At 30.8% G+C, this 24,236-nt stretch overlaps 2 protein-coding genes across 2 annotated transcripts; both read left to right on the forward strand.

Moving 5' to 3' along the window:
• Window positions 1–641: 641 nt before the first annotated feature.
• On the forward strand, window positions 642–1,584 carry LOC145189912 (uncharacterized). Its single transcript, XM_080066631.2, has one exon. It carries the CDS (start codon window positions 691–693, stop codon window positions 1,495–1,497), a length of 807 nt encoding a protein of 268 aa, XP_079922757.2. The 5' UTR covers window positions 642–690; the 3' UTR covers window positions 1,498–1,584.
• A 270-nt stretch (window positions 1,585–1,854) lies between these two features.
• LOC145197999 (uncharacterized) lies at window positions 1,855–22,238 on the forward strand. Its single transcript, XM_090078849.1, has 18 exons — window positions 1,855–2,006; window positions 3,428–3,670; window positions 3,838–4,059; window positions 4,197–4,550; window positions 4,729–4,906; window positions 15,512–15,635; window positions 15,759–15,829; window positions 15,951–16,068; window positions 16,156–16,259; window positions 16,379–16,478; window positions 16,570–16,723; window positions 16,862–16,928; window positions 17,506–17,572; window positions 17,942–18,018; window positions 20,198–20,327; window positions 20,515–20,544; window positions 21,101–21,265; window positions 21,397–22,238. The coding sequence occupies exons 1-18, from the start codon at window positions 1,949–1,951 to the stop codon at window positions 22,021–22,023; spliced, it is 2,889 nt and encodes a 962-aa protein (XP_089934975.1). The 5' UTR covers window positions 1,855–1,948; the 3' UTR covers window positions 22,024–22,238.
• Window positions 22,239–24,236: the final 1,998 nt, after the last annotated feature.

Raw genomic sequence — 24,236 nt, forward strand, 5'->3', positions numbered from 1 at the left:
TATTTTTTTATTTTTTGAAGAAGACAAAAACTCTAAAAAAAAAATTTCAAATTTTCCGTTTCCATCAATTTCATTGTTGTTAAACAGTTTTGCATTTAAAAAGTTGTTTTTTTTTTTTTTTTGCATTAAAAAAACGCTGTAGTTTTAATAGAACGATCCTTTTTTTAAATTAATTTTAACTCGTTTTTTTTGATTTTTTTTTTTTTTTTTTTTTTTTTTAAGGAGTCATATTTTTCAGGGTTTCTGGAAATTTTTTTCTTTTCTCGGTTTTTTAAGACGCAATTTTTACTTTCTTGTTATCAAGTTATGGTTTAGAAATTTAATATAAAAAAATTTGTTATATTTTTCAGTTGCTCGCATCTTTTCTGATTTCATTTTTCTGATAAAGAAGTTAAAAGGCTCAAAATCAATTTGTTCTTGTAATTAAATATCAACAGTGGGTTTGTTGTTGGTTTGCTTTATTAAACTTTATTGAGTAAAAATGGGAAAAAACTGAAGTCGGCGCGCGGGTTATTAAACAACCTGTAGTTAGCGGGTGGGTTTTTTTAAATATCAGCAGTTGGCCAATGGGTTTTTTAAAAGATGACTTTTGTAATAGAAATTAAGAAATTTTAGATTGATTTTTCTAAAAGATTTTAGCAATATTAATATCTGTATTAATATTTTTAACTTCTTTTCTAGTTAACAATTATGGGTAATCTTTTATCACAATTGGATCGTAACTTATTAGCAAAGGCAGCAGTTGCTGATCTTGGCATCCAGTGGGTCGGTTGCGCAGCGGCTTTATTGTTCAAAACAGAGAAATTTTATGACTTAACAGGATCTTCGACATTTCTTTACATGACATGGGTTACTTTAACATGGGCTAAACGTGGATCGAGTCTGCCCATTTTCCCGCGTCAAATCATACAAAACGCGTGTGTTTCTATATGGGCCATACGATTAGGAACCTATCTTTTTTCTCGTATTTTACACGATGGTGAAGACAGGCGGTTTCGTAAAGCCAAAGAGAGTCCCATGTTATTTTGGACTTTTTGGACAATTCAAGCGTTATGGGTATGGACGACGCTACTACCAACTATGATGCTTAACATAAAGAAGTATGATAAACCACTCGGCATGCGAGACTACGTTGGATGGGGGATGTTTGCAGCAGGTTTTTTGATAGAGATGATTGCTGATAATCAGAAGTCTCGCTTTCGAGCTGATCCTGCAAATCGGGGTAAGTTTATCGATAGTGGTTTGTGGGGTTTGTGCCGACATCCGAATTATCTAGGAGAAATTTTGCTATGGAGTGGGTTATTTTTACCAGCATCTTCTGTATTGCAAGGCAAAGAATTACTCAGTATTGTGTCTCCACTTTTTGTTACTTTTCTTCTTACTAATGTGAGTGGTATCCCTATACTCGAGCAATATGCTGACAAGAAGTGGGGTAATCTAGTAGAATATCAAGCTTACAAAGCCAAAACTGCGAAGTTGATTCCGTTTATTTGGTAGTTGTGTGAATATATCATTTTTATGAAGTTTTTTTTTTTTAAATATTTTTTTAGATCTTGATTTGCAATGAAATAAACTCGTGTATATTATTTGTTTATTCTTTCTTCTCTCGTTTTGTAAATAAAAGTGTTAGAGAATTCTTTCGGTCGCCCACAATATTGATAATGGTCAAAGTCATAATGTTCTTTCTATCGGGAAAAGAAAATTTTTTAAAATTTAAAAGGTCAGATTTTGATTCAATACTCGGTGTTTCGGTTAACAATTTTCGGTATTTACCTCAATAACGGATTTGTGCATAAAATGCTATCGAAAATTAATATTTAACGACTCGTAAAGTTTAATGAATTCAATGGTGAATTGCGTTTTTTTGATCTACTCTATGGAGACAGAATAATAAAAATGCAAAAAAAGTTCGATCGTTAAATATTTTTCGTAAGAGACATTTTGCAAGATGTTTTATTTCACATTTATGTGTTTAATCCTTCTAAACAAAGGAGCGTTGGCATTAGGTAAGCACCGGTGCAACCTGTTTTTTTAAATTCTTTGTCGTTTCTTAAAGCATCGTTTCACAATTCGTAAAATTCGGATTCTAATATCAATGACACCTCTTAAAAAAAACCTTTTGCATGATACTGCTTATCAATTGGTGTTCATAACAAGTATTTTTAAAGATTAAAGAGGTCTTTAAAAATTTTTTACAACGCTAAAAACTCTTTTTTAAGAGTTTTTAACGTTTTCACTGCTTTGCCATATTTACGTTCCACCGCCTTTTGATTTAGAGATTGAAAAATGCTCTTGGATTAATTTCACAAAATGGATCTCAAGTTGAATTTAATTCATGAATGTTATTTTAAAAAGTTGCCTGTTCATTATTTACGTAGTCGACTAAATTTTTAGAAAATAGTTGAAAAACAAAATTGTGTTTTTTTTGGGGGAAGGGAGGAGAGAAGGAGAGGAAAATGTAATTATACACTAGAATAATTTACAAAAATTTTTAAAATGCTGTCTTAACATTTAAAAATACCTAATTTTGCTAAATAACAAGAATAGTGCATGATATCTGTGTGTCATTTGCTTGAGGAAAGGTAACTAGTTCAGCATCAACAACAGTACAACGGCTATCCTAGATTGCTAAAAAGTGTTATACCTTTTGTTTGTCTTAATTATAACTGAATATTTGGAGCTAAAAAAGAAAACTTAAGGTTTGCTGAGGCAGATTCACTTGGTAGGTCTTAGGAGCTCTCACACTCCTGAGACCTCCCGAAATATCTAATTCTTACCTGATTAATTCAAATTCGACTAGTTTAAAATCAAAGAGTAATGTTACGAGACTCTTGTAGCCTTTTTTTTCTGGGGTGTTATGGATTACAACAGCAAGAAAGTCAAATAATTTCATAAAAATATATTTAAAATATAAAGAAATAATTTCGCAAAAAAATAATTGAAATAAAAAGAAACATAAAAACTTCGTTCACTTTAATCAGAAAAGTATCAAAAAGTAAATTTTTCGTTTTTGAAAAAAAAAAAAAGCGAATTAAGTAATTTTTTAAATACATTTTGTGTGAAACATTTTTTAGTAGAAAATAAGTTATAGCTTCTCAAATAGAAAAAGAAGTACAAGTGAAAAGCTTGTTTCTTTGACGTTAATCCAGGATTTTAAAGTTACTTGTTATGAACACCTGTTGGTATGTAGTATCCCCTCCCCCCCCCCCCCCCCTCCATAAAAAATCTTTTTAGGATGTTTCATTTTTGGGTCTGAAATTTAAAAACAGCTGTTTTATTGTCATGAAATGTTTAGAGTCTTCAATAAGTTTTTAAAATCATTTTTGTATTTGAATACAAAAAGATTATAAAGTTCATAAGATTATAAAGTTTCATACGTTAAAATGCAGACCTGGATTAAAAATTTTTGTTTTTCTGATACATTCAGATCAAAAAACCGACATTGAGGGAACCGGCATGTCTTACATGAATTATGTGATTGAACCTGTTATCACAGGGTTATTTAACTTCATGGAAAATGATGATGAAAAGAAATCTTCTACAGCTGTTGCAAAGGATGCTGCTCTTGTTCAAGCTATTACAAGTGTTGAAGAATCTTTATTTCAGTTAGCAAGGTTTTTTGCACAGCAAGAGGTATCAACAGTCAGATCAAGATTCATTGGTGGAATGGGTGATGATTTCGCATTATGTTTTCTTATCATTAATTCCTTGATACTTTTGTTATTTTCTCATTACTAATTTATTTTTGATTTTCGATTTCATCTTAATTGTGAATAATTACGAAAACATAATTCGTTAGCTTAGGCATTGCATTAACGCAATCTGTTGATAATTTAGGTATTCAATTTAGTACCGTCCTCTGCAACAATATTTATAGTCTCAAGTTTCCTCGAGAGAGGAATGCGGATTTGGAAAAACCCTGGCAATTCTTCGGAGACACTGTGTATTCAAGAGTCGACTGCTCTAAAAAAAAACCGAGCAGGAAAAAAAGAGACTTAAAAGACTTACAAAATGGCAAAATAAAAAAAAGACGGGTCAGGAGAGATGAATCAATAGAAAGTAAGTGTGTATAAATGCATTCAATATGCTATATGTGCGTATGTGTTTGTGTATGCGTGTTTACTGTGTTTTATGTTTGTTAAAATACAGTTTTTAAAATGTCCGTTAATATAGTTATTTTTATATTATAAAACGAGGGTCGAACTGTGGGAATATCAGCATTTATACTGAATTAACCGGAAATATTCGTTTTCCGGCCAAGGGAGATAGTTATTCAGTTAATTTGGAGTGTAATTGGTCGATACAGCTACCTAGTGCATACGCTGTTTCTGTTACAATTAATGACTTGGACCTGGAACCGTCTAAAGATTGCGTCTACGATTATGTTGCTTTTTACGAAGGCACCGAGCTACTCAATCGATATTGCTCTAATCAAAGCGTCACTTTGTCCTCGAGTTTCAATAAATTGGACATAAAAGTCGTCTCGGACTTTGAAGGAACTAGAAAAGGTTTTAACTTAACTTGGAATATTACAGCAGCAAAGCAAGTTCGTAAGTAGCAGTTTGATTTTATTAAAGTTCCTAAGTAGCAGTTTGATTTTATTAAAGTTTTTAAAACCAAACATCTAATAATGTTCATGAATTTGAACTTCACTTTTCATGGTTATTTTTTTTACGGATCAAGAAAATAGAATCTCGAATGTTTTTAAGTGGTTTTTTGATTTTTTAGACCCTGGTTTTTTTACGATGTCAACAATAGTGGTTGATCAAGTTGGAGATTTGAACATAGATAAGTTCCAGTTTGAAACATTACCAGTCGGCGACACGTTTGAATCGGCGGTGGGGTATAAACCTGAAAATGATTTTCAACTAAAATTTAATGACCCAACCACCTGCACATTAAAAAGGTAACTGGTAATTTGTGAGATATTTTACAGATATTTTACGTTTTTATAAATTATTTTTCATCTTACAACTCTGTTTTTACATTTCGCGTGTAAAATTTATTTTTTACGATTGTTCCGTTTTTAAAAAATTTGAGCATTTAAACCTTTGAGTTAAATGCTCTTTTTAAACGTAATGTACCGAAATACATTACACATTATTGATTATATTTAGCCGGTTTTCCACGCTTCTTTGGTCGAAAGCCAAAAAAGCTACATTTTAAATTTTTATATTTTACTACGGTGTTTTATAAAAAAACACATTGGATAAGAAAAATCCAAAATATGTGTGTTCTGAATTACACTTCGAAAAAAAAATCGCAAAATCATTAAAAAAAAAAAAAAAACTCTTAAAAACATTTTTTAGAAAAGCATTTTTACGGTAAAGAATAAAACTTTTCCGTTTCATGTTTTTTCACTTTTTCGAGATAGTTAATTTTTAAGATAACTATTCAAATGTGAAAAGTTACACTGCAACATTTTCATGGATAAATTGTATGTTTTCAGTACAAATAATATAAAAATGTAATTAAAATTGAAATTCATGTGAAATTGAAAGAAACTTTCCGAGATAATCAGGAAGTAGCAATAGATAGCAGCATAAAAAGTATTTATGCAGTGTGGTTACAAAATATTATATGGAGTGTCATAGTATGATAACTCGGGTCAAAACATGGAAAATGGTTGAATGTCGTGTATTTAAACTACAAAAAAGTACAGAAGAATTGGCATCAACATCAGCATCTAAACAGAGACAACCAAAAAATGATTTTGTTGGTTTGAGTCAGATTATTGCAGATGAAGGATAATAATTCAAGCACCGATTTAGTAGAAAAAGCTTATTGATAGCAAGGAGGAAAACATACAATAACAAGAACTTCACATTGGCAAAACTCATTATTTTGCATATTTAACACAGGAGGACAAACAAACGACACCAGAGTTTTTTGTAGACACTGAGATGAACATATTAGTATATGAAAAAACTTATAACAATAACAAGAAACGATTTCCCTGTTATAAAACTGTTACAAAAGCTAAAATAAAATGCGTTCCTTAGGACGAAGACATTTAAGTAAGTGATACTTAGACCAATACGATACCTTGAGCTATGATACGTTGAACAGGAGCAAGAAGTTGATTATTGATTACGTTGATACTGCGATGATGTTGCGTTAAAAAAAGTTGGAGTCTTAAAACCTTTAGAAGTGATTTGTGCGACTGAATTTGAAACAGTTTCAGAATAATCGTTTACGCCGATACACATTAATATGAACTCAATAATCAGTGGAATAATTTGAACAACCATCATAATTTGGTTGGCCCAAGAATCGTGTTGCACATTCGCAAAATGTGCGTGCAATTAATAATCCGGTCAAAATAAACATTTCAATTTACAATAATTCGCATAAAGCTGAAAATTGGTACATACCTTTAGGATATTATTACAAATAAAATATTAAAAGTCCCCACCGATCCCATATCTGCAAAAAAAGTTATTAAAGGTTAAAGGTTAAAAAAAATAGTTTTTTCTTTTTTTCCAATTAATGATAAGTTTTATCATAATAAAGATCTAACAAAAGTATTGCATCATGAAAGTATTTAATAAAATTGCCTTTATACATTTTTATAAGAATCGTTATTCCTGAGATATTAATATGATTGCGAAAATATATTGCGAGAAGATATTGCAAGAATATATTGCGAGAAAATATATTGCGAAAATATATTAAGTATATGGCGATTTTATATAAGATACATTGCTAGAAAAGACATTGCAATTCTTGTGAAATTACGAAATTAATATTCATATAATATAATATCAATATTACAAAATTAATATACATATAAATAATATATATATATAATATTTGCATTTATTATATATTATTAAATGCATATTATGTATTATATATTCGTATTATTGTGATATATTATATACATTTTCTTCGCTTTCTTCTTCTTCGTAGTCATCTTCTTTTTCAAGCTGGATATGTGAAAAAGATACATCAATTGTCTCCTCATTGATAGCATCAAAATCATCATTTATTTATTTGATCCAACGTTGGAGCAAGACTGGCGTCGGCAATTAGTACACACCGATAAACATAATAACCTGACTTTTTTACAGCTACATTTTGCATTACAACCCTTTTTGCAATTGCAGAAGAGGGTGTTGAGAAGTCTTTCCGGAGCTGGTGGAAGTAAAGTGTCAATCGGCTATAATGTATTATCTACTAATTTCCAACCCCAGTCAGATGGGTCCAGTTGATTGCCTAGCCATACTTGAACTTGATAATATACTCGATACAAGTGTTGACTTGAAGAAGCAGATGTGGTAGGTTTATGATTATCCTCATACATCAAAATTTCATTGTAGGATGCGCATAAACCAAAAGACGAAAAGATTTGTATAAGAAGTTTGGAATCGTCGATGGAAAAATACTGAGAGACCCAATTGCAATTTTGATTTAAAAGACCTAGGCCTAACAACAGACATAATGCTGTGGCTGATACTTGTACAAACTAATTTTAAATGTTCTAATTTTTCATCGTTTATTTTTCAAAATAACCTGCTCTAAAAAATAAGTCAATGACTCTGGAATATCGCTGTTAATATCTTCAAACATTTGACTAGGCAAGGGATAATTGGTATTATCAAATACCAATGATTGAATGTCCTCTCAAATCATTGCTGCCGCAGTTTTTAAAATTCGAAATCGTTCTTCTTCTTTATTTTGGCTTTTCTTCTCATACCAAGCTTGGTTAAGAATATCGCTTTGATTGTCAAAAAAAAACAGATAAACGCTAATTTTCCCGGTTTTTCAGTGATAATAATTTTATTACCGAACTTCAACTTTAATCGTGTCTTAATTGTTCTGTTATCTAAATGTGGATTTTTGGAAATATTTTTTAGTTCTTCTAATTAAAACTGGCAGTCATCGCTATTTTCAATGTATTTAAATAGTTCTTCCATCGCAACATTTGTAGATTCATCTTGAGGACGACCGATTTTACACCCATTGGTTGGTCTCAAGAAAGAATTATAACAGGTATTATGATATTTAGCCTCAGCAGCAACTAAATCAAATTCATATTCAATGCGTGCAGTAACCTTTTTTGCTTCTTTGTCAAAACGACTCCATGCTACCTTCAGAATTGATTCTTTAAGTTCAAGTCGCAACTTTATGAATTTTACGCCGAACTTTATGAATTTTTACGTTGAACTTTCTTCGCTTTCTTCTTCTCGGCCTCCTCGTTTGCTTCATCGCCGCAAAATAAGCAACATCTTTTTAAACAAAAAAGTGATTCACTTACGCGCGCTCTGGTACGAGGTGGACTATTTTCAGATGTGCTGACTTGATCTATATCTTGCTGTCTTTTTATTGCAACAATAGTACTCTTCCGAGTATACTTTTTACGGCACACCACATGAATCGTTACAGACTTCAGATCTTTCAGGTATTCATAAAACCCGTCACTTCTTTTAAATCTTGTATGAATCAAAGTCTTCTTTCCACGTACAACAACAACAGTTTCACTTGCTATTAAAAGTTTACTACTTATAAAACATAGTTGCGACATTTTAATAAAAGTATTAAACGGTTCCAATCGTAATAAAAAATACTGCTCGATACTCTTAACTGCAATGGAACGTTCAACGCTAAAAGTATTTCATCGTTCGTAACTTTGTTCCAAGAATTTTGGGAAGTCAGACGAGAAAAATCAGTTGAAAAAACTAGTTGAAAAAAGCATTTTTCATTGTTCTTATACAAGTTCAAAGAAAAGCCGACGAAACAGTTTATTCAAAAATCAAAAATGCGTTAAAATGCTGTTCGCTTTTGTTTGATCTATTTTTATGATAAAAACTTTCCTTTTTTTTTTTTTAAAAAAAAACAAATTTTTTTTATACCTTAAACCTTGAATAACTTTTTTTGCAGATATGGGATCGATGGGGACTTTTAATACTTTATTTGTAATAGTGTGCTCAAGATATGTACAAATTTTCAGCTCTATGCGAATTATTGCAAATCTACCACTATTTTTATGTCTATTTTGACCGGATTATAAGAGAAAAAGAAAAGAAGTGAATTCCCCGATCTTTGCACCATTTAAATAAATGAATATTAATGTGACTTGGATGATAGTCGAAGATCACACGAAATGAAAATAAAATACATTTAAAAAAGCTAAATTAAAAAAATTACTTACACCTATAATTCTGTTAACCTAATAAAAGTTACGGCTGGTAAACCCACGTTAAGTACCAGCAGAGGAGGAGTACTTATGTTCTAGTAAAAAATAAAACAAAAGAATAGGAAGACACTTCTTTTAAAAAAGTTTAAATAAATATTCATATACAAATTAAAAATGCGGTATTTTTTCCCTTTTATATTTTATCATCTTCTAAATAGTTGTCTCAAGTTTTTCCCTTCAAGATTTTCTTGCTTCTTTCATGAATCAAGGGGAATTTGGGTTGTTTTTTTCCCCATAATTCAACAAGTTTGAAGCTTAATTATGAACCAAAAAGTTGATCAATTGTTTTTTTGGCAATAAGTTGTTTATTGAGCTTGTAGCTGAACTGTACAACTTATTTATACAAGGGGAGGTCGCTAACAGGAAGATCATCTGGTAGTCCTCCAAACTGAAAACTTGTGTGACGAGTTCTACATTTAAGTAGCTTTGCAACTTTTCCTATTTTGAATCAATTTGAAAAATATACTTGGTTGCGTAATAGCAAATATCAACAAGAGCATCAATATATTTTTATTTCTTATTTTTATTTCTTATTTTTATTTCTTATTTAGTCACAAATAAATTTACACATTTTATGCCTTTAAAAATAATTACAGACAAAAAAATAATTTTAATGTTATTTTCAATTAAAATGGCAATAATTTTAACGAGTTACTCAATATAAAAACCCTGAATATAAAAGTTACAAAAATTGCTTATATATAATTATTGTTATCAGTTGAATCTATTAAAAATATTTTATTACAAGAATTTTGTGTTTCTTTTGTCGATAATGTATTATAAAATTGAATTTTTTAGATATTTATAGAAAAGTGGTTACTATTATGATGTTTTGTTTACTTAATGTAGAAATTGTTTGACCGTTTCGTACAGCACGCCATAAATGTACATGTTGTTTTTTTTTGTTTTTTTTTTTTATAAGATAAACAAGTTTCTAAAAAAAGATCTTTAGAAACTATTAGTTTTAAATTACTTTTCAATAAGAAACTTATTAAGTTCGAGAAGTTTTTCTTAATTTGTGTTTGCGTCAAATCTGAGGATTATATTACATTTAATGATATTGATAGAATACAAATAGTTTTAGTTCACTAAGTGTAAAACATTTTATTTTGTTAACATGTTTTCAATATCAATCAATATCAATCAATCAATATCAATATATTTCGTGTTTAGGATGTTACAAAAAATACAGGTCATTGCAAATAGTAATTCACTAATAAAACGCAATGACCTAAATAAGATAAAGAAAAGGCAAAAGAAAAATTTAAGATATAAACAAATCACATAATAAAAGTAGAACTTTTCAAAAACCTATAAGTAACACTTATAAAATAGACTTTTAAAAGAGTGAAAAAGTAGGTCAAGCAGTTATCATAATGTGTTCACATGTACATACTCATATACGCATACACACAAATAAGAAATTATAAAATGTACATTAACATAAAGAAAACAGTTATAGAGGTAAAGAATAAAGTTAAGCGTAACTTTTTAGATTCAAAGATTACCTCCAACATAACTCGTTGCTTCATAGCTGAACTATTCTTGAGAAAGTTCATATATGATGTCCCTTAATGTAGTTGCGTCATTGTGTAATTCATTGTGCACAATGAATATGTAGTTCAATGACTATATATGGCTCGTTGTGCATAATTCATTGTGCACAATGAATTTAGAAATGATATTTAAATTGTACAAGCGGATGAACATTATGAGAAAATTTACAGCAAACATAGAATTTAGTTGTCTTGATATTACAAGCTATTTCGGCAATGAGTATTGTTATAAAGTTCGCGAAGACTACAATGAAGTGAAAATGCACTGACTACTGCCTTCTCTGCTTCTCCGCTAACAGCATACGAAGAGTTCGTGAATCGTCGTCTTAAGGAAAACGAGTCCGTTGACGTATATCTCGCAGAATTAACAAGGCTGAGCAAGCTAATATCGTCTCACGTAAGCGAAGAGTGGATAAGGTGCGCATTTATTCTCGGATTACCTGACGAAGCAAGAAAACAACTCCAAACAGCACTCTCGATATCAACAATGTCGCTGCACCAGATCGCTGAAAAAGCAAGAAGTTTGGTAATCTTGCGTTGTAAAGAATCGTGTTTTGTTAGTCGCGTGAATCTTGGTGCTATTGGTCCAAGAAAGGTTCCTCAAGGAAACGGAAAAAAGACCATGACTTGCTACCGATGCGGTGAGGAGGGACATATCAGTCGAAATTGCAGCGAAGGAATTGAGAAGAAGAAGTGTTTTGTGTGTGGAATGGACAACCACCTGGCCCTGAACTGTTACAAAAAGTGTACGAACTCAAAAAACATGGAAGGGAAGCCACCCGTCTATGCGCGAGCGGCTTCCCACGAAATATAAAACCACCAACTCTCTGTGTTTATGTCAATGGAAGAAAAATAAAAGCATTGTTGGATACTGGATGCTCCAAATCAATTTTAAGTCGGGATATCGTAAACGCAAAAAATGTCAAACACGCAAGACAAAAGGTCGTGATGATGAATGGAAAGTCAATTGAAGTAAAACACCAGATTGTTGTTAATCTTTCTATAAATAACACTACCATCGATTTGGAATGCCTGGTTGCCAACATTGTCCCCGAATATCAAATGCTACTTGGTATGGACGCAATACGACGGCTTGGAGGTGTCCAAGTTGGGAGAGACGGCGAAACCATAAACTTCAATGTGGAAAAACTAACTATCAGTGCTACTGCAGTCTCTCAAGAAAAAACGAATGAAGTATCCTCGCCTACTATTCAAAAGCTGATTGATAAAGACTTCGTAGCAGAATTCAAAAATGGTAGCTGGAGCGTGTCTTGGAAGTGGCTGATAGAACCACCAACTTTGACAAGCAAAATTCCAAACTATCATATCTCTGATGACGTTAAAAGTGATTATGCAAAGGAAATAAGTGAATGGATAGCACAGGGATGGCTGAAACCATTTGAAGGGAGATGTAATGGCATCATTCCGTTGATGGCAGTAATTTAACGAAACAAATTAAAAGTACGTCCGGTGATGGACTACCGGGAGCTGAATCAATTTGTGTCCAGTCATACTGCAGATGGCGACGTTTGCAGTACCAAACTTCGCAACTGGAGAAAGTTGGGAGAAAATCTTGAAATAATCGATTTAAAGAAAGCGTATCTGCAGATTCGTGTCGACGAAGCACTGTGGAAATATCAAGTCGTGGAATATGAAGGGCAGCGTTACTGTCTAACAAGATTGGGTTTTGGTTTGAATGTGGCGCCCAGAATAATGACTAAAATTTTAAAAAAGGTATTATCCGTAGACAAAGTTGTCGAGGCTGGGACGGACTCATTTATTGCTGATATCATTGTCAATAATAACATAGTGTCAAGTTGCAGAGTTCGAGAACTCTTGGAAAAATGTGGCTTGGATTCTAAGTTGCCAGAAAAACTTGTCGGCGGTCGTGTGCTTGGATTGCGAGTGTACAAACAATGCAACCAAGTCCGTTGGAAACGTGACAACATACCTAAAGTTCCTGAAGGAAAAATGACACGTCGGCAAATCTTTTCTTGGTGCGGACAGCTGACCGGACATTTTCCAATAGCAAATTGGTTGCGCCCTTCGTGCAGCTATCTAAAAAGGGTTTCGAGTAGTTGTGGATGGGACTCTTTTGTGGACGAACGTATTGTCAAATTAGTAAACAGTTTAAATGAAAGACTTACAAAAGAAGATCCCGTTCATGGGTCATGGAACGTCAAAAACACTTCCGAAGCAACAGTGTGGTGTGATGCAAGCAGCTTAGCCGTTGGCATAGTGTTGGAAGTGGCTGGGGAAATAGTAGAAGACTGTTCGTGGTTGAGGAAACAAGATGATACGGCTCACATTAACCTCGCAGAGTTAGAAGCCGTGATAAAAGGAATAAATCTAGCAACAAAATGGGGATTCGAATGTATTACCATAAAGTGTGATTCGGTTACTGTTGCCGGCTGGTTGAACTCCTTAATTATCGGTGACAAACCCGTTCGAGTACACGGTCTTGGAGAACCACTTGTCCGTCGCCGGTTGTCGTTAATTGAAGACCTTGTGAAGGAGTGCGGTATAAAATTAAAACTTTTTCTGGTAAAGTCGGCAGAAAATAAAGCCGATGCTCTTACGAGAGTACCGCAGAACTGGCTGCATTTAAACCATTCTGCAATGACAGCAAATGTTGTACCGCCTGATGTGAAGTCATTTCATAATCTTCATCACTTTGGAGTCAATCGAACCCTTTATCTGATGAAACAGATATATCCGAAGGAGAAGGTTAGTAGAAAAGACGTTGAATCAGTCGTGAAAAGTTGCGAAAGATGTTTATCGGTGGATCCTGCGCCAATAAAGTGGGAAGAAGGAAATCTTGAAGTTGGAAAGAGTTGGCACCGTTTAGCTATCGATGTAACCCACTATAAATCAGAGAATTATTTGTCTATCATTGACTGTGGAAAAAGAAGCAAGTTTGCAATTTGGAGAAAGCTACAGAACGAGAAAGAAACAACAGTGTGTTTCCATTTGGAAGAAATATTTCGAGAAAGAGGACCACCATGGCAAGTTCTATTTGACAACAGCAAGACCTTTCGCTCAAAACTCGTTAGTGAATTATGCGCAGAATGGGGAGTGTCCATCCTGTTTCGTTGCGCTTACAGGCCATCAGGGAACGGAATTGTTGAACGTCATTACCGCACTATCAAGCGAATGGCAGCCAGAAGTGGCAAAGATCCGCTAAAAATGGTATATTGGTATAACCGGGCTCCCAGGAAAAATGGCGAGGAAACTTCGCTCCCCTACAAAGCTATATTTTCTTATGAGTGGAAACCACACACAATTTCTGCGAAAACCAACGAAGAAGTTCTCCACAATTATTTTCGAGGACAAGAAGTATTTGTAAAACCACCTGACTCGGAATGTACGAACGAATGGAACAGAGGAAAAGTTACAAATGAAGGACGAGGAGTTTCGGTAGAGATCAATGGATTGCCGAGACACATATCGGACGTCCGTCCTGTTCCCATCGCAGCCGATTTGCCTACTAGAGGATCGGAAGAACCCATTGCGGACAACCTGAATCACCGAAAATCGATGCGAATGCGGAAGTTCCCGAATAGATATGCAGACTTTGTGATCTAGAGATCAAGGGGTGTTGTAGTTGCGTCATTGTGTAATTCATTGTGCACAATGAATATGTAGTTCAATGACTATATATGGCTCGTTGTGCATAATTCATTGTGCACAATGAATTTAGAAATGATATTTAAATTGTACAAGCGGATGAACATTATGAGAAAATATACAGCAAACATAGAATTTAGTTGTCTTGATATTACAATTAATATTTCTATAGAATTGTTTAATTAATAGCATTATTTAATTATTGATTTCAAATTGCATTTTACTTACTTTCTCTCTCTTGATAATCTGAAAATTAAGAAACTCTTAAGAAACTTTTAATACTAGAGTTATAAAAAAGTACCCTTAAAATAAAAAACTTTCTAGTACTAGTCCGTTTACTTGTTTTCTTACAATAAAAAAACGTATAGCTTGGTGTGACAATGTAATATACTGTAAGAAAGTCCTAATTTAACAAATGATAAATTTTGTATATTGTAAAATAAGTATTTATATTTTATTATTTTGAAATAATAACTAAATATCTAATTAAATTGACAAAAGTTATTTTCCCCAAATATTTATTTTACAATATACAAAACATATCATGTTTGGTATATTGTAAAATAAATATTATTTTTGGTTACACCATGGTAATCACTTAAATTTTTTTTTTTTTTGATAGAAAAAAAAAAAAAATAACAATTTGCTCTAATCAGTTTATATTTTTAATCAAAAATTAATTATATTATTATTCTTTGTTTTTGTCACAGAATTCTCCTCATCTATACCCATTTTAGATGATGAAAATAGAATTGCTCTTTGTGAAGGGAAAATAAATTTTTTTTTAATAAATTCTTTCTCATTTGTATGAAGTAATTTGAAAGTTGTTTCCAGAATTTCTTGTAAAACTTGGGTGTTACTTCATATGAACCTGGATTCGTCATTTATAATATTTTTAGAGCTGCCTATCACTTCATAATTGTTATTTCTTTTAATCTTAGTTGCCTTTTTATAGAATTTAAACTTTTTATAGAATTTAAAATTCAATTGAAATGTAAATGTAAATGTATTGACTAGAAAAAACTATTACAATTGTGAGTTCTTTAGAGTTAAGGACATAGATGAAACAAATGCTTTTTTCCTGATGTTAAGGATTTATAGATGTTAAAAGAATAGACCTTTACTTTAGTGGAGATTCCTCCTGCTACTTTGATACAGAACCATACATTATTAGCAAAATTATATCCACTCGTGTTTATCCTGCTTTTGAGTTTAAAGCTGGCTCTATTGAAGTTGTATTTGATCATGTTGTAGTAAGTAAAAATTTTATACTTTGTAAGTATGCATAACTTTTATTGTAGTTTATTGCATCCTAATGATTTTAAATGAACTGTTTGTGCAAAATTATTCAGGGATTTTGTTGTTCTCTTTGTTAGGATGTCAAGCTATATGAAGACCTAGTGTATGATGCACCTAAGTCTTGTCTCGTTTGGGAGTCAAATATTCCGTGAGTTATCTGGATCTAGCTGTGAACCAATTTTTAGTTTATTTTTATCTTTTGAAGCATAAACCAATTTTAATTCATTTTCCTTGGAGAATAGTCAGCATTTATTGCTATTATTTTTTAGAAGTACAGGTTTTGGAGCTTGGTCTCGCAAGAATGGGCAACTTATCAGTACTAATATTGAAAAAACAGTCTGTAATTTTAACAAACCTGGAATTTATGCAGTTGCTGCTGCTGTTCCAGTATGTGTTTTTTTCTTCAATTATGATTTAAAATTAAAAAAAAAAAAAAAAAAAGGATTAAATTATGGTATATAAAACTTGATTTAGCCACCAATTATCCCTGGTGCATTCAGATTTTCAAAGAGTTGGTATTTTGGACTGATATATACAATTTTCTGGCTTTTCATTGCATTCATAAAGCTTAGTACAAGGTAAATTTTACATATCCACCCTTTCCAAAGCTCATCAAAGTATTTTGATTTTTATACAAAAATATTTTTAGATTTTTAGTTGAAATTTAAAATAATTTAAAATATGTTCTTATTTCCAGTTATATGAACATACCTGAATGGTTAAATATGAATCAGATTCTTTCATTGGTTGTATTTTGTGGAATTTTGATTTCAGGAATGCATATGGAACTAAATAAAGTAAATTTATCTTTAAGTACTTTATTTATATCAAAATTTTGTATTTATTTTAGATGTTATTTTTGTTTTATTTTTTTGTTTTTTATTCAAGACCTACTGCTCAATACTTGGTTTTTTACTATATTATTTTGGCGTGGCATTTTTTATGTGGCATTTACTTAAAGTGGCACAGTTTACTGGTGCCTTTGATAAATTCTTCAGGAGAGAAAGAAATTTGTATGCTTTTTACGTAATGCTAGGATGGTGTAAGTGAACCTTTTAAAATTTATTGAAACAAAGAAGATATTTAAGATGTTTTTTATGTAAGATTTATGTTTCATATTTAAGAAAAATGGTTCATATTGATCACTTATTTTAATATAAATTGAGATGTGTTTTTTTAGGTGTTCCAGGTTTTATTGCAGGAATGGGTGGTGGTGCTGTGTTTCATGAGAGAGAAAAATCACAAAGGTGAATGATTTTAATTGGATAGCATTCCTTTAAAAAGTAATTGGGTGATGTGTCTGTTGCTAAAAACCATGTTTATTATGTTTAAAATAATATCAATAATAATATTTTGAATATTTGATAAAGAACTAATTTCAAAACTATTGTTATATTGATTTATAAATCATAATAGTTGATTTTTCTTTTATTTAAAATGAGAGTTTGTGTTTTAAAAGTATTCTAATAATTATTGGAATTTACTAATCACAAGATATAAACAAGAGAAAAATATACTGAGGTCATCACACATTTAAATTGAACATGTTTTAATATTTTGTTTCAGTCTTTTTAATTTTAAAATAAATAAAATTTTTATATGTGTTATTTATAGAAATTGTTGTATATGTTAATTTAGATCCTAAATGTTAAAAACATCAACCAAGATATTATTATCTTAGTTAATGTTTTTAACATTTAGCATTTAAATTTAATCTCAAATATGCAAGAAGCTTTTCTTACATTTTCTTGTAAATGAGATAGTCAGTAAAAAAAGTCTGCTTAATATGAAGCTTAAGAATGTATATTAAGTTTTGTTTTCCAGTTGTTGGATGGGAATCAAAGGAGACACCATCGTTGGGTATGCAACTCCTGCATACTTGATAATCTTGGTAAGTTAAATAAAATGACCAAAACAATATAGAAATAGGAAACAAATAAAAGTGTCGTTTACATCTTTATTATTAGTACATTAGTATTATTATCAGCATCATTATTGTGTATTTGAAGTTTGTGTGTGTGTGTGTGTGTGTGTGTGTGTGTGTGTGTGTGTGTGTGTGAGAGAGAGAGAGAGAGAGAGAGAGAGAGAGGGAGAGAGGGAGAGAGGGAGAGTGTATGTGTGTGAGTGCGTGTGTGAGAGTGTGTGTGTGTTAATATTAACATTAGATTAGATACTCTAAGTTCACTTCTGGAATTTAGTTTATCTATTTTTAGATATAAAAAGTATTACATTGTTCTAATTGTTTTTTTCTTTCTTTTAGCTCACATGTTTTTTGTATTACAAAGGGCTAAAGAAAACACCGTTTCGGAAAAAGATATTCAATTTTCCAAAACTGATGTAAAAATTTTGTGATTTTAACATAATAAAAAAAGTATGTAATACACACATATATACTCTAGGGTTATTTAAAAAAAAGGTGATGTCAAAAAAATGAACAGGTTTGTAGGTTGTTGTTCTGGTTGGTCTGTCTAAACTTAAGTTGATACTCTGTATTTTTATTTTCTATTTTTAGAAAATTCCAAGGATTTCTGTAATAGACAAAGAAGGCCAATTTTAGTTTTTTTTCTAGCATTTTTTAGTAAAGCTTAAACAGTTTGTGGGAATACTAAATACTAATTGATTATGAAATTTATTTTATGAACTTTCAAGTTTTTTAATTTTATGCAAGATTTTTTTGATTTTTGTCACAAATTATTGCAAATAGTTTTTTTATGACTGCTGTAGGGGAAAGGTGCCTATGATGACATAGCGCCTATGATGGCATACTGGTCATATTTCCAAAAATATTAGTTTTGGTGCATAAGTGATTAGACCAACATGTGTATATAAGTAAATCATTACTTCTTGTAAAGTTCGTCCCTCAGACATAAATAATGCTTTTGTAATCAACAAACATAAATTTTCGCATCTGGTGTTGTAGTTTTAATGCCCTCATATATTTAGGATTACAATTTTATTATACATCACACAGAAGTAAAATTTTCATGGATTTCAATACTTATTTTAATGCTATGTGTAGAATAAGGTAGACACAGTTTGTTTTAATAAATATGGTGACTATTTCCTATGATGGCATACCAAGGAGTTGCCATCATAAGAAAGTCTGCAAAATGAATTGAAAAAAATGCCTGAAATAAATTTTAATGCGCATAAAAAGTTGATCAGGCTAAGAACAAAGATGAAATACAAGAGTTTGAGAAACCAATATATTTGGAAATGAGATCTCCCCCATCAGAAGCTTCCATATGCATTGGATCTTCTGTTTCAACGAAAGGATCTAGTATACAAAAGTTGTGTCCGGTGCCTTTAGCAACCCCTAAAATCGAATTGAAAAGGGAACGAAAACTGGACCTCTAAATACCACACCGGATATTCAAGAATTAAAAGATAAGGCAAAAGAAAAAGATAACAAAGAAAACGAAATATTTGTTAGAGAAACAAAAAGAAAGACGACTGTTGAAGAAAAATACTGCAGTGAGGAGATTAAAGGAAGTAATAATAAAATGAATTTCGAATCTGATACAGCATTTTTGTATTGTTATGAACTTTATTCGCTGTCTTGCTCTAAAGAACCATGGATTTGTTGTCAAAAATGCAGATCTTAGTGTCATTGTTTATGTGCAGGCATAAAGAGAAGTAGAACAAAATTTATATGTGAACTATGCTTATTGACCAAATATTTATTATTAATTTTGTTTTTTTGATAAGTTGTGTTTCCATTAAAAAAAAACAAAAAAAATTCTTGTTTGTACAATTTCTTTGAAGTGTGCCATCATAGGAGCAGTTAGTTGCCTATGATGGCATAATTGCATTTTTTTTTTTTAATCGTATAAACTTATAAAAAAGCCAAATAGTAAAAATTATTATTCTGCATGCTAAAAGAAATATACCAATGTCAAAAATTTTTTTTTAAGTTTTCAGGTAATGACTCAGAGCAACGTTAAAGTTAAGTATGCCATCATAGGCACCTTTCCCCTATATTGTCCAAACTTATAGACTTTTGAATACTTGGTGGGTTTATAGTGCTTACAATTTAACTTTTACTATTGTGTATAAAGAGAACAGAAGACAAAAAAAAGATTAACCATGAAAATGCTGCAAGTGTAAAAAATTTTTCTAATTTTCTATTTGCTATTTGTAAGTAGAATTCTATTAGCCTTTATTTTCTAGAGATCATTGTTTATAATCTTAAAACAAAATTTTCATTTTGGTAAAATGTTTTGTTAAATTTTGTGGTTTTTTTCAGTTTTTTTGAAATAAGGTCAAAATTGATTTTAGAAAAAAGATTCCAAATTCTTAGGGTTCCCATAAACTGTTTAAAACTTTACCTAAAAATTGTTCAAAAGGCTTAAAATTTTTGTTCACTGTAGGAACCCTTAGAATGGTGAAAAATTCTCTTAGTACCAAATTGGGGAATTTTAGATAAGTTTTGGCTCTGTTCATTTTTTTAAGCTTTTTTTTTTTGAATAACTCTAATATTTAAAACTTGTTATTATTGACTTTCAATGTTCTTTAGAAAGCGAACTATTCGAGACATCGTTGTATTAGTGCTTTCTTTATTGACCTGGTTGACAGGAATGTTTTGCTTCATTAATAGTGATAGATTTGCTCCACAGTTTTTCTTCTGCTTATTTTTATGTTGTCTGGTTAGTTGTAATTTATGTTATGTTGATTTCAAGAAACTGTTTTTGAAGTTTTCATTAGTCATTTACAAATTAATGATCATCTTATTATTTAATGACACCATCATCAATCTCTACTCAGAATAATAATTTTTCAGCAATTAAAAGGTGTTATTTCCTTGGTAACTTTATCTTGTTTTTTTTACTCAAGGCTGTCATCCTATCATTGTATTCACAACAGGTATGTTTTTAACTTTCTTATAAATTAATATTTTGCTCGTTTCTTTTTTAGTCACTTTATTGTATTCTTTAATACAACTTAATTTTTTATCATCAGTTTTATCAGTTCAAAATAGAACTGTAACAGTATCTTTTATCAGTTCAAAATAGAACTGTAACAGTATCTTTTATCAGTTCAAAATAGAACTGTAACAGTATCTTTTATCAGTTCAAAATAGAACTGTAACAGTATCTTTTATCAGTCCAAAATAGAACTGTAACAGTATCTTTTATCAGTTCAAAATAGAACTGTAACAGTATCTTTTATCAGTTCAAAATAGAACTGTAACAGTATCTTTTATCAGTTCAAAATAGAACTGTAACAGTATCTTTTATCAGTCCAAAATAGAACTGTAACAGTATCTTTTATCAGTCCAAAATAGAACTGTAACAGTATCTTTTATCAGTCCAAAATAGAACTGTAACAGTATCTTTTACATTTTCTTCTTCTTGATTTTATATCGAATAAAGAACTGCTTTAAAATCTTTTATGTTTATGAATACATTTGTTAATTCAGCAAAGAAAGACTTTTGAGAAAATAGACGACAATCAAGATGCATACAGTGCTTATGAAGAACACAAGCTAATTATAGAGAAAAATAAGCAAAAAGTTGAAATGGAAAGACAAAAAGAGCTACAATTAGCAACAAAATACCTACAAAAGTGGCGTCAGCAGAAACCAGTAATTTTTACTTTCGTTCTTATTTTGAATTTTAGAGCTGATGATTTTTTTTCAATTGTTTTTTATTGTTATTAATCTTGCTATATTTTATATTACTTTTTATCAACATAAAGTTGTTTAAATTTGTTTAGCAAGAGAAGCTTTTAGTAATTATACGAGTTAATGGCTTAGAGCTGGCCACTGTAGCCTTTAAAAATGGGATGCCCTTCTTAAACTTAAATGAGAAAAAAGTTGAAAATAAAGAACCTGAAGATGTCCTCCAGAACGACAAAGAAGATGAAAATGAAGATGAAGGTGAAGTAGTCAGTGAAGCCGAAGAAGGTCCTGTAAATGAAGATGAAATATACACTGATAGTGAAGAAGAGGAAGAGGAAGAAGAAAATGATTATAATGACGGAAATAAAGAAGACGAAGAACAAGATAAAAAAGATTCAAGAAGATCGTCTGTCAAGAGTGTTAACGAAAATAAGGACCTTAATGATGAAGACGACGATGACAATGACAATGACAATGATGTCGACGACGATGGTGATGAAGATAATGATGAGGATAATGATGACGACAATGATGTCGATAATGATGATGCTTCTGACGATGATAACAAAGAAAATGGTAATGATAAAAATGAAGATGAAAATGTGACATCTGATGTAAAGGGTATATATAAGAAAAGACTTTCAAAGCGAATCAGCAAAAGAAGAAAATCTGAATTTCAGTTGGAAAATGAAGAAAGAACCTTATTAAATAAAGATGAATGAAAGTTAAATTTTTATGCAAATAATTTTGTTATTAAAATTGAAAATTGCAAGTTTATGTTTTAGTGTTCAGAAAATATAATGTGGTATGAGATGAACTTAAACTTGCAAATGTTGCGTAACCATCGTCTACGCACAAAGATTACAGTTTAAAGAAAGTGCTGTTTTAAAGAAATTTAAGTTTGTTTAGATAACAATAAAATTTATGCTGATTCTAATTTTTCTTTTTGAACTATTCCTAAATAGCCTACCAACATTTATTTTACATGGTAGCCACAGTCCTAGAATGTCCTGGAATGTTCTGGATTTTTGCAGGTGTCCTGGAATGTCCTGAAAAGTCCTGGAACTTTTTTTTCTAAATCAAGTTAAAAAATTATTAATAATATTGAAGTAATATAAAATTTTTTTTGCAAAAAAAAATATATATATATATGTATACAGCCCAATTATTTTAAACTCAATAATTCAATCAATATGAATAAATTTAATGTAAAGATAATTGATAATATTCATTTAATAGGATATAAAATGTCCTGGAAAACGCAACAAAATGTCCTGGAAATGTCCTGGAATTTAACTTGTAAAATTTTGTGGCCATCATGATTTTAATCTGACTAATATGAAATATCTCTAATGCATGTTCGTTTAAGTTAAGGGTTCACAATTTGTCAAAGTAAATCCGGACGAAATAATTTAAAATGACTTATCATAGAAAATAACTCAACGTAAAAAATACACTAATTTGTTGCATTTGGGAAAAACTTCCCGTTTGCTCATATTTACCCCAATTTACATGTTATCATTTAACGGCAGTGATGACGTTTGTAAATTTAGAATTTTGGTCGAAACCAGAAAAATATCTAAAAACCAGACTAAAGGACATCAAACTATGGGGTCGTCAAGTAGTTTGTAAGGTTGGATGTAACAGTATTCTTAATGAAATATGTTAGAAATATTAGGTTCACTTACTTGTTAGGGATTTCGTTTGCAACAAATGTATCCACATTTTTCAAAACCATTTGAGTATAACAACTGGTTCCATGTATCGTAACATACAACTTAAGAACCTCTGAAATAATGTAGAAAATTACGCAAATGAATAAAAAACCGAAATATTTAAATGACTTGTTGATTTGAGTACGTGACGGGATGGTAAAATGATGATTTGTTTGAGTCGCTGTCTAGATTAAAACTTACTTGGCCGTTTTAATACGTTCAAGCGCTCTTGTACTAAAATTTTTTAGCGCCCTAATTAAACTCAAGCGTCAAATTTCTGTAAAGATTCCAGCCACGACATCTAATCTAGTTTTATTCAAGAAGCGAATAAACCAAATAAATAATTTAAATATCGGAAAAAATTTAAATATCATTTAAAGAAAAAAAGAATGCAGTTACTATTCATGTTTAAAGAAGAGATGGATTTAAAAGTTTAGTTTTTTTTTTTAATTTGTACTTCATTTTTAAAAAACCATATTTTAAAAAAATAGGTTTTTCAAATTCAATGGTTTTTTTGTGGAATTTGGCTTCTGAAAATTTTTGAATAGTTTCATTAGCATCTACATATTCCATAGTGTCACGTTCTTAAGATAAAATAGTTAACCTAACTTGGTTGGTGCTGTTGATAATCGAAGATAATTTTTTATTCTTTTTCATGTTTAAAATGATCTTTCTCCGCAACAATTCATCCAAGCTATACTTAGAAATATTCAAAGAACTGTAATTGTATTAGAAACGTCCATTCGAACTGCGACTATTATAGTTTTTAAAATAAATTGAACCTTCGTAAATGTGTTTTCACTCATTAATTATTGTGCAAATTAATTGTGTAAATTAATGTCTTTAAAATGGGAGGCATTCTTTAAGCAATCCTGGTTCTAAACCAATATTTTATTCGATTAGAAATAAACTTGGATTTTTTCTGATAATAATTTTGCAGTAATTTTTTAAATTCATTAAAAATCAAATTTTTGAGGCTACCCCCTCGAATTCAAATTTCATTTTGGTTTCTGATAGAAGCATATATACAATGCACAAAAGCCTAATTGAGATGTTCATTTTTCTCAAGTTAAAATTTGATAAAAATAGATTTAGTATAAGCTATGGAGCACACTTTCCTGGAAGATCAACGGAGCAAACGTAAAATAGCTATCGGATCAATAGACAAAGAAGTTACAGCAAAACTGCAGAATATCCAAAGCAAACAGAGCTCAAACCTT

Source organism: Hydra viridissima, unplaced genomic scaffold, assembly GCF_058129835.1.
Source record: "Hydra viridissima isolate aposymbiotic clone 2 unplaced genomic scaffold, HvirCarnegie_v1 scaffold_2, whole genome shotgun sequence".
Lineage (NCBI taxonomy): Eukaryota > Metazoa > Cnidaria > Hydrozoa > Anthoathecata > Hydridae > Hydra > Hydra viridissima.